General features: G+C 41.4%; 1 protein-coding gene across 1 annotated transcript in view; it reads right to left on the bottom strand.

The window, feature by feature from the left end:
* Positions 1–335: 335 nt before the first annotated feature.
* The window catches only part of LOC117441084 (tetratricopeptide repeat protein 27-like), a gene marked incomplete at both ends in the record, with an annotated part of 30454 nt that continues 13011 nt past the window's right edge, over positions 336–17778 (bottom strand). The window contains 3 exons of the mRNA XM_034077281.2: positions 336–458; positions 4049–4144; positions 4320–4433. Of these exons, the coding sequence (XP_033933172.2) occupies positions 336–458; positions 4049–4144; positions 4320–4433 (333 nt within the window). The remainder of the gene's footprint in view (positions 459–4048; positions 4145–4319; positions 4434–17778) is intronic.

The raw sequence follows: 17778 nt of genomic DNA, 5'->3' as shown, positions 1-17778 counted from the left end.
AGATCTGTGGGAAGTGGGAAACACTGAGCACAACACCCATCTGGGGCTGCAGCAGGAATGTAAGCCTGCTCCCTTGTTGCCTTTCACTAAAGACAACAACAAAAAGGGTCAAACTGAAAATGATCAAAGCTAATCCCACAGGCTGGCTATCACTGCTACTCTGTGCGCTCATAATGTGGTTACTGCTGCTGCACCATTAGCTAGGCAGCCACTGTTTATGTTCAGCCACTTCAATGATGGCTTGTGACATTAGATTTGGCAAATGATATATGTAGCTGGAACTGTACGTCTTTCTGTGGGTGTGATGTGTGGGTGTGATGTGTATGTGTGTGTACCTTTCCATGTTGGCCCAGCCTCTCGTAGCAGATCACTACGTCCTCCCAGAGCTCCAGATTTTGGTAGATGATCAGAGCTGAGCTGGTGCAGCCGAGGTCTGTGAGCAGGCTGCCCAGCTGTTTCTGTGGAGGGAAGAGACATTAGGCTATATGCATGCTGGCAGAGTGACATTTTGTCCAACATGTGAATACAAATGCAAACATTTTGATATGTTTCAACCTGTTGGTTTTGCACTTTTAGCAAATAAGAGTTGTTAGCAAGCACGAAACACCAACTACACCCGAGAACGGTTTAAAAGTCAAATGAAACGTGTCCGGTCATAAATCATTGAATTTGTTTAAATACAGCAAGTATATAAACCTATATATATATATATATATCCCAGTCTTTCATAGTAGTTAAAAGTAGTGTTCTTCTTGTCTCTTAAGCATGCATCTATAGCTGGTATTTGTACAGAGCTGACCGTACACAGGAAGGGGACTGTGGTTAAAACTCTATTGAGACACATACTATGAACCAAACTCAGTATACATGTCCAAAGAATGCTCCTAACACACACACACACATAATATATGTTTATATCACATGTCCTCAGGGGGCGGATCTACGGGGGGAAAGGGGGGGCAGCTGCCCCCTCCCACTGTAGAGCATTTCCCCCCCTAGCCAACCCCCCTAACTTTTGTGTCCCTAAAACTGTAACTTGTAGAAACAAACCTACACTATGTCCACAAGCTTCTCAAGCAACAAAACAAGCATTTCATTAATTAAAAGTGAATCATTTTAAATATCATCTTAGGCCAGTTAAAAATGCAGCTACGGCCCTGCATTAAACTGCGGAGCGGCGTTCACAGACCGCGGCTCACGCAGCTGCAGAGAGACCGAGCTGTTTCCAGCACCTGAAGGTGGATCAGCTCCCCTGGGAGCATTTCCCCTTCCAAGTTTTGTTTTTACTAAGGACGAGAGCTTGAAATAAAATATTAATAAAACGCTGCCGTTTGAATCGATAGCGTTTAACAGACAGTCGCTGTTTGGGACATTACGTTACAAAATACTACACAGACAGTGCTAGCTGGGAGATCGATCACTTTATTTGCTAAACTATGCGGATACTGCTGTTTTATACTATATTTTAGTTTGTTTGTCTGAACACCTTGTTTCTATTGTGAATTAAGAACACTTAATAGGTTATATATACAGTATAAAATACCACGTACTGTCCACCCTCCCATGCCACCCTGGCATGACCTCTTGCCCCCCCATTGCCACCCCATGTAAAATGTTCTAGAACTGCCACTGCCTATGTCCTAATTAGAGAATGCTAGATTTGGATGAAAAGCATATTAAAAAGCATATTTGCCGTTCACCTGCCCAACATCAATTATGAAAATAGGAATAATAGTGAAATACTTGTGTGCATATAAACGTAGTTACTGATCCCCAAAGTGTATTACAATTCACCCTGAGGGGGATATGAATGCCGGTACCAAATTGAACAGAAATACATCCAATATTTATTGAGGTATTTCTGAATCGGTAGGATACTTTGTTTCGACAATCCACTCAATATCAGACAGAGATATGGGCAGTTTTGATTTAAAGCAGTAGACTGAACGGCCAACCAACCTTGTTGTCCATGGTAGCACATCACTAGTATCTTAAAAAGAGTGACTTTATAAAAGATTTAACGGTTTATATAACACACCTATAAAGTTAAACCAATAGCTGCCTGATCAGAAGACATGTCACGTATACTTCACTACATGTTGTGTATTTACAGTCCTAAATTGTGCAAGACGAAGTATAAAAATGCAGAATGCATTAAAATAAAAGGAAGTAATAAACAGAATTTCATGATAAAATTATCAAAACAAACACAGAGGAAAACTGCACTCTATCCCAGCCATAAATAAGCCTTCAGTGCTCTGTCACATGCAGGCCATGGTTACCCAAAATGAAAAAAAAGGAACCATCTGCAATCATCCGCCTTCACGTCCTCAGGCGGCAATAGCGACTGTTCAATTCCATCTTTATTGCTGTTATCAGTTATTACACGCCGCCTGGGTAATGTCTCATCTCAACTGATCTCTGCCTCTATCCTCCTTCTTCAATCTCTCTGACAGATACATCTTTCTATTACTGCCTTCTCTACTCACTGCTTGTTGGATCCTTAGAACTGCTACAAGATGTGTATTTTGTAAATTGTGTAAATTGCTGCTGTTAACTACCATCCAACTATGTGCAATATATATATATATATATATATATATATGCCGTTAAAACTGTGCTATATATACACCTGGCTGCTAAATCCTAAGAACTGTTACAGGAATGTGTGTTTTGAAAATTATGTAACTTTTTATTTATTTTTTATATCATAACTTAGTACTTTTTTAATGCATGTAACATATGTAACATGAAGCCGTCTGGCTGTAACTACGTACATTTCCCCTCTGTGGGACTAATAAAGGTATTCTGATTCTGATTCCATTTTCACTCTGCTACCATGCCTGGGCCGTGTTAGAGTCTTGGAAGACGTTATGATGCTTGAGAGACTCTGTCAGGAAATATCATTAGGTGTGGTTTCTACAGCTTCTCTGAGAACTCCATCCATCCCCATTTTTCCGTTTTGGTTCAGAGTTGTCACCTTGTGCACTCAGAGCAACTGTTAGGATTACACTGTAATCTGAAGATGTCCATTGGTCTAACTGAAGTGAAGTCAGACTGAGACTGTCACAAACACAACAGTGATTATCCAATCTAAAGCTAGAAATCCTAACTACTCATAGCAGGTGGTTTAAGCTTTGGATTCTGCATTGTTTTCACATGTTGATGTGCAGGCTACTGCTAGAGAGATGCCCAGTATCCAAAGAGTTTGTAGGACTGCCTTTTTTATTGTCTTTCCACAGCTAACAATACAAATGTAATGAATAATTTAATTGTTCCATCTATTGTGACCTGCTTATTCTAAGTTAGCATAGCATTTTATGAGTACTTTATTTTGTTGGTGACACAGGAGCAACGACTCTTATATATCACCACAGTCATAGTTGTCACCAGAGTGTAATGTTATTTACTGCAGCAAGTAACACCTGCATAAACTTGGTATGTTCACAAAAAATGTGCATCTGCCAGTTTCTGATCATACATCGGTATCACACCTCTAAGCCTATTCCTTCTCTAGTCAACTCGTCCAGTACATCTTCACCTCGTGCACATATGGATTGTGTTGACTTACAAAGTCTGGAAATCAAGCCAGTGATAGCTTGCACAATCATGGCTTTCCATATCCTCATAAACTTAATTCAGGCCAAGTTCACCGTAACAACATTTAAAAAATATTATCCTATTTATTATTTTTTTCAATACAATTCATTATATTCACATAACATAATGGAGATCTGTGAAATGGGACATCCTATTGAGCTATCCATGCCTCTGAATAAGAGGACACTACTTCGTTCTCAACTGTAGTAAATGTTTAGTGCCAATTAACAAATGTTAGCATGTCAAAATGTTAAACTAATGCAGTGTAAAACGCATATCCTATAAACATCAGCATGTTAATAGTCATACCATGCATGTTAGCTCTCATTTAGCTTAGCTGACAACTTATTTGCACATTTGATGACTCCAGATTCAAAGAGAAATTCATTCAGTGTTTAATTTGTATTGGTTGTTGATTAAAAAAACTTTTTTTTAAAGTGTGTGGTACCTGGACAGCCCATCTGGGGGGGGCTTGGCAGAAGTAGAAGGCCTTTAGCCGCTCAGTCCCAGAACAGCTCCGGTCTTCAAAGTGATCTACTATTGCCTGGAACAGGAAAACAAGCTGAGATTCTGAAGAGGGGTCTGTTAATAAGCCCACATGAGACAATAAATAAACTGATAATTAAAGAAACTCTACAACAACAACAAATCATAGTATTATCAAATAATAAAGTAAATAATCGCAATAAATAAATAAAGTATCCCACACTCCTCCTCACCTGAGTTTGCATCATGGCTCTCTCCACACAGCGGGAGTTGCCCCTCTCCAGTTTGGTCCTGAGGCAGAGAGCGGTCACCTCCACAGCCCAGAACTTAGGCTGAGAGAGGATGCACTGCAGACACAGGAGGGGGAGAGGCTTCAGACAGCATCAAGACATCCATAATGAATAACAAATCAGAATCTGGGACAATAGTTTTTCATATCATACAAGTCAAAGTCTAATTGTTTGTATGATAGAGTTTATTTAAGAGTATCTATAGTCAATTAGCTCTGATCACACAGCCAAAACCTATAATTATGACTACACTACAGATGTAGCACTTCATTTCAGACGCCTACCCGTGCGGGTCCGTGATCTGCACGGGGTGGGCCCCTGCTGAAAAGGAAAACCCCCCCGCAGGACTTGAAACGCCCCCTTGATAAATAAATGTCATTTTAATGAAACCAGCTGCAATGGATCATGGATCCACCAGGGGGAGCCGTGAAAAGCTGCCACACTGGAACTCATGTGAAATAAACAGCTGATAGATCTACAGGTATCTGATCGGATATTTGTTAAGATCCATATGTCACGGATAGGATCATATTCTGTGCTAAATAAGAGACATGTAATCATTTACAAAACATCACCATGTTTTTATTTAACAAAATAATGTTGTTTAATTCACGTTGGCAAAACCGTAAGTACAAAACCATCGCTATGTTTTTAGATCAGGAAATGCAGCCCGGCTCAAACAAACGATTTTCAATCATTATCCTCACGATCATTTAATGTATCATATGTTCGCGAATTGAAATGAATGCACTAAATTTAATCCACGTGAGTTTACAACAACAACAATAATCGCTTTGTTTTTATATCACATCCGACCGGAGGAAAATGCAGCGGCTCTCACTACCGATCATCCTAATCCCACGGGCAAATAATAATATGTACAGTGTTAATAGTTTACTGTAGTATTAGTGTCTAATATTACTGCTACAATAATCACACATTGAGTTGTTGAAATCAGACCGTCGTTTTTTTTTAAACGCTCTGAATGAAACGGCAGCTCTCAGGTGATCAGCTGTGTGTTTACCAGTGTTGGGACAGTGTTACAAACTAACGCATTACTGTAACGCAACTACCTTTTGCGGTAACTAATAACGTTACTAGTTACCTATTCCCATTCAGTAACGCCGTTATAGTTACTGTGATTTAAATAGGTGCGTTACTGCGTTACATTATGTGATGTGACTGAACCGAATCTCCCTGCGGATGTAGCTTTCAGGCGAATACAGCGATGTCCTCTCACAGTACCATGGAAAAGTGAAAGTGACCAGAGAGGAGTGATGATTGGTTAACGCGGGGTAACATTTCAGGGTAAACCAATCAGAGATTATCCCACGGAGGCTAAAGATTCTTTATAACACAGTTTGAGATTTGTGAAACCTTAATTCTATTTGTGAAAATACAAACAAGGGAGATTTCAGTGCTTTTTTTTTTACATGTAGACCACATTAGACCAGGTCCTGATCTGAAACCACTAGACCTAGACTCATCAAATCTGGACTGGATTATCCCACGAGGCTAAAGATTCTTTATAACACAGTTTCAGATTTTTGAAACCTTTATTCTATTTGTGGAAAATACAAGAAGGCATAAAGGCTTGCCCAGCTGGGAGGTTCACTCTCTGATTCTGATCCTGGCAACCTCAGCCTTCCACCTGTGTTTGTATTTTCACAAATAGAATAAAGGTTTCACAAATCTCAAACTGTGTTATAAAGAATCTTTAGACCCTCTGGGATAATCCAGTCCAGATTTGATGAGTCTAGGTCTAGTGGTTTCAGATCAGGACCTGGTCTAATGTGGTCTACACGTGAAAAAAGCACTGAAATCTCCCTTGTTTGTATTTTCACAAATAGAATAAAGGTTTCACAAATCTGAAACTGGGTTATAAAGAATCTTTAGTCTCCGTGGGATAATCCAGTCCAGATAAATCGGCTATGCAGCGATTTAAGAGGTTCAAACACGGAGGATTGTTCGCTCAGCGCTGTAAATTAAATGTCCCTTAACTTTCCCCTTAACTGCCGAATCGGATGCTCTGAATCGGAAGCCAACTTCAGCGTCGTCACAATCTACAGAATAAAATATAGAATGAATTGAATGATGAATAAACAGTGAGGGGTATGAATACACTAGCAGCCTGAGAGCAGTATTAACAGTGTGTATGAATATGCTAAGATATATAAAGTATGAAAACGATAAGCAGTGACCCGCAGTGTATACAACTCAAAATGTGTCTTCGGGTCAATGTGACTGATTTCGATAGAGCAGGTCACATATATGGATATTAATTTCATGATAAACATTGTGGAACAATGATGAAAAATGTGAATGGAAGTGGCAACATAAAACTAACACAAAACAACAACAAACTTTTGCCGAGCCAATGGAGAGTTTCATCAGCAGCACGGGGTAAAAACCACCAATGAGCGCTCAGCTCGAGATACCAGCGAGTCGAGAGAGTGAATTAGATCTGCATTTTATCTTTTGAGAAGCCCCCACCCCCCATGTTGCCTGTGCTGTATGCTGCAAACTCTTTGTTTAAAACGAATTGGCCATCGGAATGTGTGGAGTAAGTCTCCCAAGGGGGAAGGTCACATTCCACAGCTCTCCCCCCCTCCTGTGATCTTCCAACCCCCAGTCTGTAGGTTTGTGTTTGCATATGTCAGTGTTAATTTTGGCAGCTGTTTTTGATTTAGTCTTAGTCTTTAGACGTAAATGGTTATTAGTTTTAGTCACATTTTCGTTATTCCTATCCTTCGTAGTTGTAGTCTAGTTTTAGTCGACGGAAACTCAAAACGTTTTAGTCAACTTTTAGTCGATGGAAAATTACTCTTTAGTCAACTTTTAGTCAAAATGTGTCTCTATACTCTCTGAACGCTCCGTCCCCGGCAGATCTCTGTGTAGAGATCTCTGCAGCATGTCTGTTAGGCCCCGCCCCCCACACACAGGGAGATCGCTCTTCTGGAGTGAAGAGAGCGGAAATAATGATATTGCAAGTTAGAAACGTAAGATTCATTTTGACAGACAAGATGGACACTTGGGGGAAAATATGCTGCATTTTGAATGTCCGATAGTCCACCATTAACACCTTAGTCCCGTCTCATCAACGCAAACTAAATATACATTTAGTCATATTTTTCGTTATCAAGAATCTATTTTTAGCTCGTCATCGTCTCGTCTTAGTCATGTAAAAAAGGTTGTTGACGAACATTTTTCGTCATAGTTTTCGTTGACGAAATTAACACTGGCATATTTAAACTGTCGCACTTTCTGTTGTTTCCATCGCGCATTGCCGGTATGAAAGGGTCTGTGCCGGAAATATCAAACATTTAATAAAAGTGAAAAACAATGAACAAGACTTAACGTATTCATCATAATTAATTATATTTATTTCGTTTGGATGTAGGATTTTTGACTTTGTTTAGAGCAGTGATCTTCTCTGCAGCAGAGAGCTAAGCGCTGTCAGACCGGACCTAACCCTGAAAAGTATTATCATCTGAAATGAATCATTATGTTATTAATATTAAATACATATAAGTATTTTTACAACTTGTATTTAGAAATACTCTGTTGTAATTATTGATGCATAAATGTGTTCATCCATTCAATGTGGCATCTGCTATAATGGGGTTAATGTATGATATTACTTGATACAATACATTATAATTAGGGCTGTCAAACGATTAAAAATGTTAATCAGATTAATCACAGCTTAAAAATTAATTAATCATGATTAATCACCATTCGAACTATGTCCAAAATATGCCATTTATTTATGTATATTGTTGTGGGAATGGAAAGATAAATGAAAGAAGGCGGATATATCCATTTAACATACAGTATCTATGTTTATTATAACATTGTTCTGCGTGTCAAAATGAAAGACAACCCACACACCTATCAATCATCAAACCGCGGGGTCTTAATTCATTACGTGTTGATATCAACGGGGGAGTAGGCTACTTCATGGCCGTCGTTGCCCTGCCCTTTGGCCGTGATGCCCTGTGAAAAAAATGCAATTCACGGCCAAAGTGGCCTTTGTGCCACTGTCAAAAATTCCAGTGTAAATAACGCCAGTGCGCGCCAGTGCGCGCAGTAGTATAGTCCCGTGCCTGTGGATCAGAGCGATTGCTCTGCTGTGATTGTTCCGTCAGACATGCCGTGTAAATGACGCGAGTGAAGTCATATTAGTGCGCGCAGTCCCGCTGTTATTGTACCGTCAGACATGCCTGTAGGTGCCCGACAGCCTCCTCCTCAGCCGCGGGAGCAAGAGAAGCACAGGTAAGCAAGCGGACCAAGCTGTTTTGATATGATGTGATAGTATTTGAAAGGACTTAACATTTACGTGTTTATAGAAAGTACTATTGATAGGTAATTACCATTGTATTAGCCTATTTAAAGTCGACTCGTTAGTACATTTTGTCATGAAAACTAGCGATAGCTAGCTAGCTAGTTTGGATAGCGCTAACGTCTTCCCTTCAAGGGGTCTACATCTAGTGTTGCTTCTACAAGCTAGCAGATAGCCATCACCTTTGAATCTAGTATTTTTCTTGCCAAGCGGTTTTGATATAATACATGACTGACTTATGTGGTTTATGGCTGAACTTAACATATACGTTTAAGAAACACTATTGCTATTCATTCAGCCATTTGTAAAACGACTGGCGTTGACGTTAGTGCTACACTTTTCCATCATGTTGATTGACTAGCGATAGCTGGTGAGCTATCATCACTAGTTAGGAGGCTACGTCTCTCTTTGAAGGAATTGTAGGGGTTACTTTTGGAATCCTTCTCATATGATTTTCTGGGCTTTTTGAACTAAAATTCTGACATTTCTGTGAGATGATGCATAATGTTTCAGTTTATCCTATAATTAAGTTGTGGGTTTTTGCTGGCATCATGTGGGTGATTCAAACTCTGAAATAGCAGCTTGATTCACACTTGATCAAATGTAAAACAGCGCTGATGTAATCCAAGTATTTAGAATACGGTAATTAGATGGAGTAATGTAACGGAATATGTTACAAATGACATTTTAGAGCATGTATTCTGTATCTGAATACATTTTAAAAGTACAACCAGTAAAACCAGCGTAATTTAACCAAACGGCCTTTGTGCCCTGTCATGTGGCCTTTGTGCCCTTGAAAAAAATGTGAACGGGAAGGCCAAATGGCCTTGCCCCTAAAATGACGAAATTCCAAGCCTGGCTAGTGGAGTACTTCGTGACCACAGAGTGTGAACGTTGTGATCAGCTGTTTTAGCGCAGTTCTCCAGTGAAGGGGGGGGGGGGGGGGGGTTTTGGCACAATTCCGTTGTACAGACCAACGTTAACAGCAGCCCTGTCTGTGCACACGGAGACCGACTCTGTCGTCCGGTGATCTAAACGCCTTCTGGAAAAGCTTCACAAGTACGTCGGTACGCAAATGCGCTTTGTGACACAAGTGACGGTACGCATTTCAGATTACATAACCTGCGTACCAGTTATCTGCACCCCTGTACTACAGCAAAAGTATTCTCGGTCGGGACTTCCTGCAACAACACCACGCCGTTATCAAAGATGTTCTATTGAGAAGACGATCACTACGTGACAAAAGTTTTCAAAACCGTGGCTACTGAAATCAATCTTACGTCGCTGTCTGTGCAATTTACTCCGCGAGTTGGCAGACTTTATTTTGCTTACTTTAACATCATGTCTCATGGTGGGGCTGAGCCATTTCTTGGTATGGGTGCAGCCTACCCCAGCCATACCCTGGCACTGCCACTGGTGGCACGTATGGGGCGGGCCATTCTGCACATGCGTTAAATGCGTTAAATATTTTAACGCAATTAATTAAAAAAAAATATTACCGCCGTTAACGCGATAATTTTGACAGCACTAATTATAATATATGATAATTATATTTTAGTTGTATTCATTTCTTATTACATAGTTTCTCATTATTATTATTTGTATTTGTATCGCTCATCTTATTTTTGATTTTATTAATCTGTGTGAATCTGTGCTGTCCTGTTTTTCACTCTCACCCTGTTGCTGTTTGAACTACTGAATTTCCCCACGGGGATTAATAAAGGTCCATCTTATCTTATCTTAATGTATAAATTGATTTACTTCAATACTGTACTGTGTAAAAACACAACAATATTACAAAAAATATACTGCATAAAGCAAACTATATGTATTTGATCTAAAACATTGATGTTTTTTCATTATAGTAGCTTGTGAAAACCATAACAAATAAGTGATTAAATGCTACAGTATTCAACAAACACAACTGCAGAGCTGCAAACATTGCAAACAGACTAAGTTCTACAACACCCAGTTGTCTTTGTGTATTTATGAATGAAGCGCCATCTCATGGTTAAATCCTGTAATTGAACAAATGGGGAAATTTGGCAACGCCCTCTAGCAATTTGGCAACACCCCCAGCCACTGGGATCCGCTGGGCTTTTGACTGGGACACACCCATGTGAGTCCTATCTGGAGTGCTACATCTGTACAAACGCTTAAAAAACAAGTAGCAATCCAACAATGCCAAAGTCTACAATAGCCAGCAGAAACCAATATTTACTAATATAATATAAACTAATATTTATGGGATGTACGCGCAGCACTGTTGCTACCCGGGCTCCTGACCTTTACTGCAAATGTCTATTTAGCTTCTCAACACTCACATGTGATGTAATTGAGATGTAAATGTTGGCCATGAAGGTCGTACAATGGGTCGGCAGTATTTATTGCTGTTAATTAACAAAATGACGACTTCCTGTAAACACAGTGTGCGAAAAAGTACACGTCCCACTGTCCGGGACGTGTTATTTACAATATTGGACAAGTAGATCTTTCAATTGACATGTCCGGCGGACAAGTGACGTTTTCCCCCCTGATTTATTGACAAATTATTGATAAATTCAGTTTACAAAAGGCAGAACTCTTTCGCAAATTGTACGTGTCCGCCATTGTTCGTTTAGAAATATTAGTTTCGGTTCTGCTTGTCGATTCCTAAGGAAATGCATCTCGCCGCTTTCTGTACAGTTAGACGGGGCGGGGTGGGAAGTGCAGCACAGTGGCAGGGTTGGGAAGCAAAACTCGGTTCCGAGTAGGAACAAATAACAATTGTCCGGTACCGGGATTATTAAGAGTTGTGAGGACAGGAGTCTCTCTCTCTCTCTCTCTCTCTCTCTCTCTCTCTCTCTCTCTCTCCACAGCAGATCCGCTGCCCGTTTAACAGCCTCATCTTTGTCAAACTTTTTTATGTTCTTTCTCTAACACGTAATGAAGGTTATTAAGCATTTTAGCTCATGTGTTAATATTGACCGCCATTTCCTTTTATGAAGTGAAGCAGCCTCCCTGTCTGTGTCCTCGCGCTGTCCTCACATCCCCGGACCCCCAGACTCGGAGGAGCACAGGGATGTCAGTATTGTTTATAAATGAAGCAGGGTATATAAAGTACATTATTGAAATGAAAATACTATTTATTTACTTTTACAAACAGTGAGCAGCTGGGCAGCTGCAGCATGTGTATTGCAGGACATGTGTAAGCGTCTTTGAGTTGTAGAAAAGCGCTAGGTCTATAGACTATAAATATAATGTATTATTATTATTATTATTAGGCCTATGTGTTGGACATGTGTGGTTGGACTCTGTCTCACAGGCAGGTTGCAGTGTAACATCAGAGGAGACTGGGCCAATTGTACATTCTCAAACTGCACCACTTAGAACTAACTAAACAATGCAGAGATTATTTTTATATAATTGTATTCAATAACCGTAAGAAATTCAACGGTATGAAGTGATTTGTAAATAGGAATACAGATTTGACTTAATGTTTTCATAAATATATTTTTCTCCCAGTTTGTCATGGGACTTATTTTTACCCTCTCAACGAACCGGAATCGAGAACCGAAAATAACCGGAATTGAAAAGCAGAACCGGAATCGTTAAAATCCAAACGATACCCAACCCTATGTGTGATGCAGTGAAATCTTACCGCTCACTTACGTTAGCGGTGTCGTAAAAACCGTGGGAAAATGTAAAATACGATGGCGTAGAAGAAGATTCCATGCTAAATGTGTGCAGGAAGTTTTGAGTTTTATTGAGTATCATGCAGCTCGCGGATCCAGTAATGAGTGACCCGACAGTGAAACTAAACATATCTATAACTAGTTACGGTAGTTTGAGAGGTCATTAAAATAGTTACGTGTTCTATTCTAACCTGGTGTGTGTTTTGTTCCGCTCACCGCTGCATGTGATCATGCAGAGCAGTGTGTCGACTCGTCAGCAGCAGCTGATCTCTCTCCATCCATCCATCTTCTCCCGCTTATCCGTGGTCGGGTCGCGGGGGTAGCAGTTCCAGCAGAGAGCCCCAAACTTTCTTTTCCCTGGCGACATCAACCAGCTCTGACTGGGGGATCCCAAGGCGCTCCCAGGCCAGCGAAGAGATATAATCCCTCCACCTGGTCCTAGGTCTACCCCTTGGTCTCTTCCCAGCTGGACGTGCCTGGAACACCTCCCTAGGGAGGCGCCCAGGTGGCATCCTAACTAGGTGCCCGAACCACCTCAACTGGCTTCTTTCGACGCGAAGGAGGAGCGGCTCAACTCCGAGTCCCTCCCTGATGACCGAACTTCTCACCTTATCCCTAAGGGAGACACCAGCCACCCGGCGGAGGAAACCCATCTCGGCCGCTTGTATCCGCGATCTCGTTCTTTCGGTCATGACCCATCCTTCATGACCATAGGTGAGGGTAGGAACGAAAATGGCCCGGAAGACAGAGAGCTTTGCCTTCTGGCTCAGCTCCCTTTTCGTCACAACGGTGCGGTAAAGCGACTGCAGTACCGCTCCCGCTGCTCCGATTCTCCGGCCCATCTCACGCTCCATTGTTCCCTCACTCGAGAACAAGACCCCGAGATACTTGAACTCCTTCACTTGGGGTAAGGACTCATTCCCTACTTGGAGTGGACAGTCCATCGGTTTCCTGCTGAGAACCATGGCCTCAGATTTGGAGGTGCTGATCCTCATCCCAGCCGCTTCACACTCGGTTGCGAACCGATCCAGTGAGTGCTGAAGGTCGCAGACCGATGAAGCCATCAGAACCACATCATCTGCAAAAAGCAGTGGTGCAATCCTTAGTCCACCGAACTGCAGACCCCCCCCCCCCACGACTACGCCTCAAAATCCGATCCATGTATATTACAAACAGGATTGGTGACAAAGCGCAGCCCTGGCGGAGGCCAACCCTCACCGGAAATGGGTCCGACGTACTTCAGAGGACCCGGACACAGCTCTCGCTTTGGGAGTACAGAGATTGGATGGCCCTGAGTAGAGACCCCCTCACCCCATACTCCCGCAGCACCTCCCACAGTAACTCCCTGGGAACCCGGTCATACGCCTTCTCCAAGTCTACAAAACACATGTAGACCGGATAAGCGTACTCCCAGGCCCCCTCCAGGATCCTTGCGAGAGTAAAAAGCTGATCCGTCGTTCCACGACCAGGACGGAATCCGCATTGTTCCTCCTCAATCTGAGGTTCGACAATCGGCTGATCTCTCTCTCTCTCTCCTGTCAGATTAGACTTCACTCGCGTTTATGTCCATATCGATCAGATCCAGCTAGTTCTAGCTAATGATATGACTACCTGCTTATTAAAAGACACCTAAACAATAAGCGTCGCTATGCAACCGGGTGAGGCCGCAAAGCATAGCGCAGCATTATGCATTTGTTTACATGCCCACCGGAACCCCGAGGCATTACCAACAGATCAACGCACAATCAACCCATCCAGGACATCTCTTTCTCCACATTACGTGTTAGACATTAGAATTGACTATTCTTGTCTGTCACATACTCTTTTGTCTGTCACATAAATGGCGCAAGTTGCGCAACTGATGTGGTGTTGCGCTAAACGGAAATTATTTTGAACGGACACTTTGACCGGAGAGATTTAGATTTTCCGGTCTTCAGCATATTTTACCGGTCGTAGTCCGGTAATTACCGGCTAACGGGAACTCTGATGTGTATCGGAGAAACTTGTGTTAAATGTGGTTTGATTAGACATGGGCCCCTTAAAGTTGACATATTCAAAGCCGCCCCGGGCAAAACAAAGACACATCTATGAATGTTTCCCTTCATTCCCTTCTGAAACTCCATATTTAGCTTCCTCATAAACACTTGTGCATTCTGAATGAAGTCCATAAGCATATTCAATTCAGTAAGCACCTGATCTACATCTGCACACAGAACTGAGAACAGACACCCTGGTGTCAAATAAGGACGGATTAGATCTAGTTCCCTTTATTACCCTTCCACACATCTATAGCCCGTCTCCTGTGCTCTGTGGTAACAAGCAGAGCAGCCATCTTCAGAGATCATTATTCAAACCCATTACAGCAAGAAAGTCCTAATCTGTGTGCTGTGCTGATAATCTGCTGCTCAGTGTTCGCGCTGTAGATGATCAGATTAAAGGGAGCAGGGGGGGGGGCTCTTTTACTGATCAAATGTCAAGTAGACACTGGGGAAGATGACACGAGCCTTTAATCAGAACACGCTGTACAACAATGACGTTCTACCTCCAGTAACTGATCAACATGGAAATATGCATACAGATGATGTTATAAATGGTTTCATGCGAGATGAACAAACACTAATGATGTTTGTGGATGCTTAGCAAGTCGTGATGGAGTCATTAGTGCAACAGTAAATTGTCCTAATGTTATTCCTCTCTCAACATCACTCACCCAGCAATTAAGATCAGACAATAAGACATGATCTGCATTCCTCATGCAGAGGTGAATACAAAGGAGCGACAAGCTCCTCTCAGAGGCAATGAGAGAACATGAGTTATTTTAGTAACCTTGGCTAATGTTCACTTATTTATTAGGATTGATAATTTGATGTTTGTCAAAGTGCATTAATAACAAGAGCAATGCCATCAGTTGCTATCATTGCTTAAACTAAACAAGGGGCTTCAAAGTTATTTTAGTTCAGCGGCCACATGAAGCCCAATTGGATCTCAAGTGGGCCGGAGCAGTAAAATCATAGCATAAAGTCATCCATTATCAAAGGAACCAAGCGGGACATTAGGATTAAGAGAGGGAACAGGATCTGCAAAAGATGAATAAAGACTCAGAAGGACAACTCTGACTGTTTGATTTCCACCACAAGCGACAGACTCTGCACATTGATCTTCAGAGTTTTTGACACGGCGACAGGTGCACGAGACAGCTCACCCATCACAACAGCTACATCGGTCTTATTAACAGCTGTCAGCTTCAGGAGGCGTCAGATCATGCCAATGCAAAAATATGGCTCCGGTAGAACAGTATAGAATATGGTTCAGTCATATTTTGGCCAGTTCATGCATTCGCCTGGTGTTTATAACTCATTCATCACTTAGGAATAGGGTTGGGTACCGAGAACCGGTTCCGGTTCGGAACCGGTTCCAACATTTCGATTCCAACGGCATCATTTAGACATGTGGATTTCGGTTCCGCTTTTCGATGCCTGAGGAAATGTTTCTCGCCGCTCTCCGTAGCCTACTGTATGACTGCGGCGGGGCGGGAAATGTAGCGTTGTACCTACACTTCCTACAGCGTAACCTGAGACCAGGGCCGGCCCGTCGCACTGGCGTTATAGATGTTCGCCTAGGGCGCCAGGTCTGTGGAGGCGCTGCGCTGACAGCTCTGGGAGGGAAAACAACAACATTCATAATTAAGTAAATGTAACACTCTTTTCACCCCGGTTACACGTTTCATTCGCCCTGTACGATGGGCGCTGCAAGTGATGAAAATGGGGGATGTTGGCTTATCTGGCAACCGCAGCTCACAGCCAAAGTGCGAGTGAGCGAGTGAGAGAGGGAGGGTGCACTGGAACCGGCGCTGTTGTTATTAGCATCTGGTGCTAGCTGCTCTTAACGGAAGAAGAAGATGCTTCTCCAATGATGTGGAGGAGAGTCCTCTCCAGTCAGACTGAGGCTGATAACTTCAGCTCAGTGAGGTAAAGGACTCTCAGTGTTTAGATAGTTCACTTTAGTCTAAGTTATCTCAGTGGGTCTCAAACGGCTTGATCACAATTTATGTAAACACATATTTCCAAGGCTCTCCTTTATAATGATTGGGATAAAAGAGGTTTGAAATCATTCCAATGTAAACTATAGGACAGTAATCCAGACATATCGTTTTAAACTGGAGAGATAAAGAAATATGCATATATAAAATAAGATATGAATGAACAACAAAAATAAAATACGTTGCATGTATTTGTTATTGGCTATGGGTTATTGGTATTATGCTCACATACCTATTTAATTATTAAAATGTAAACCGATCTTTTTCATATGGGTGTTTGGAGTTGTACCCCCTAGATCTAGTCTCTAGTCATTCTGCTTAAAGTGCACCAGATTGAAGCATTTTACTTTAACATGTTCAAACCTTTCTTCCCGGTATGCCTGAGAGGCAGATATGCTTGTTTTTCTCAAAAAGAACTGTTCTTTAAAAGTTGAACTGTTGTAGCTTCAGTGGTTCTCAGGTTAGTTACATAGCAGTGAATATAAACAGACTGATTAATGTGAATATTACTGTAAACTAACCTGTGTAAAAGTTTCTCCAATAAATGTAATTTTTTTGGTGGAAGAAGCATGTATCATTTGTTTACCCTGCCCCTCAAAGAACCGGAATCGAGAACCGTTAAGAACCGGAATCGAAAAGTAGAATCGGAATCGGAATCGTGGAAATTCAAACGATACCCAACCCTACTTAGGAATGATGAGACTGGATTCATTTCTCACAGTGTCCGAGAACATTGGATGAAACTTGAGAATATGAAATGGAAGTTTTAAAATATGGGATGAAATTTGAGGAATATTAAATGTGAATCTTTTTTTTCACTTGGACATGAACATCACAATGAAAAGAGTCTAGATGACATCACATTTAATATTCCTCAAATGTCATCCCATATTTTAAAACTTCCATTTCATATTCTCAAGTTTCATCCAATGTTCTCAGATTTAATTTTGGTAGTTTAAAATACCATTAAAAATGTTAAGAAAACTAGGTTAAAAGCCACAAGGAGAACAAAAGGCACAATCGTTCTCTTCACTTGACTTTTAGTGTTTGCAATAAACACAGAGAAGATGTGGTTTCATTGACAGTTTTGAAGGAATAAAAAATATATATATGGCAAAATTGAGACTATTGGAAATAAAAAGAAGGTAAATAGAGCATTATGAGTTAACCAGTGGCCTGTACTACGAAGCAGGATTTGCGGTTAGCGAGGTAACTTCAGGGTTAACTCTGGGTTTTTGGTCCTACAATGCTGGTTCACTTCTTACCGGGGTAGATCTCCATGGTAACTTATGCTGAAAACATAATGTTCCAGATAAGAGATCAACTCAGTGAAATAAATGCCTTGTG

The sequence above is a fragment of the Pseudochaenichthys georgianus genome, unplaced genomic scaffold, assembly GCF_902827115.2.
Source record: "Pseudochaenichthys georgianus unplaced genomic scaffold, fPseGeo1.2 scaffold_1463_arrow_ctg1, whole genome shotgun sequence".
NCBI lineage: Eukaryota > Metazoa > Chordata > Actinopteri > Perciformes > Channichthyidae > Pseudochaenichthys > Pseudochaenichthys georgianus.
This window is presented reverse-complemented; position numbering and strand designations above follow the sequence as displayed.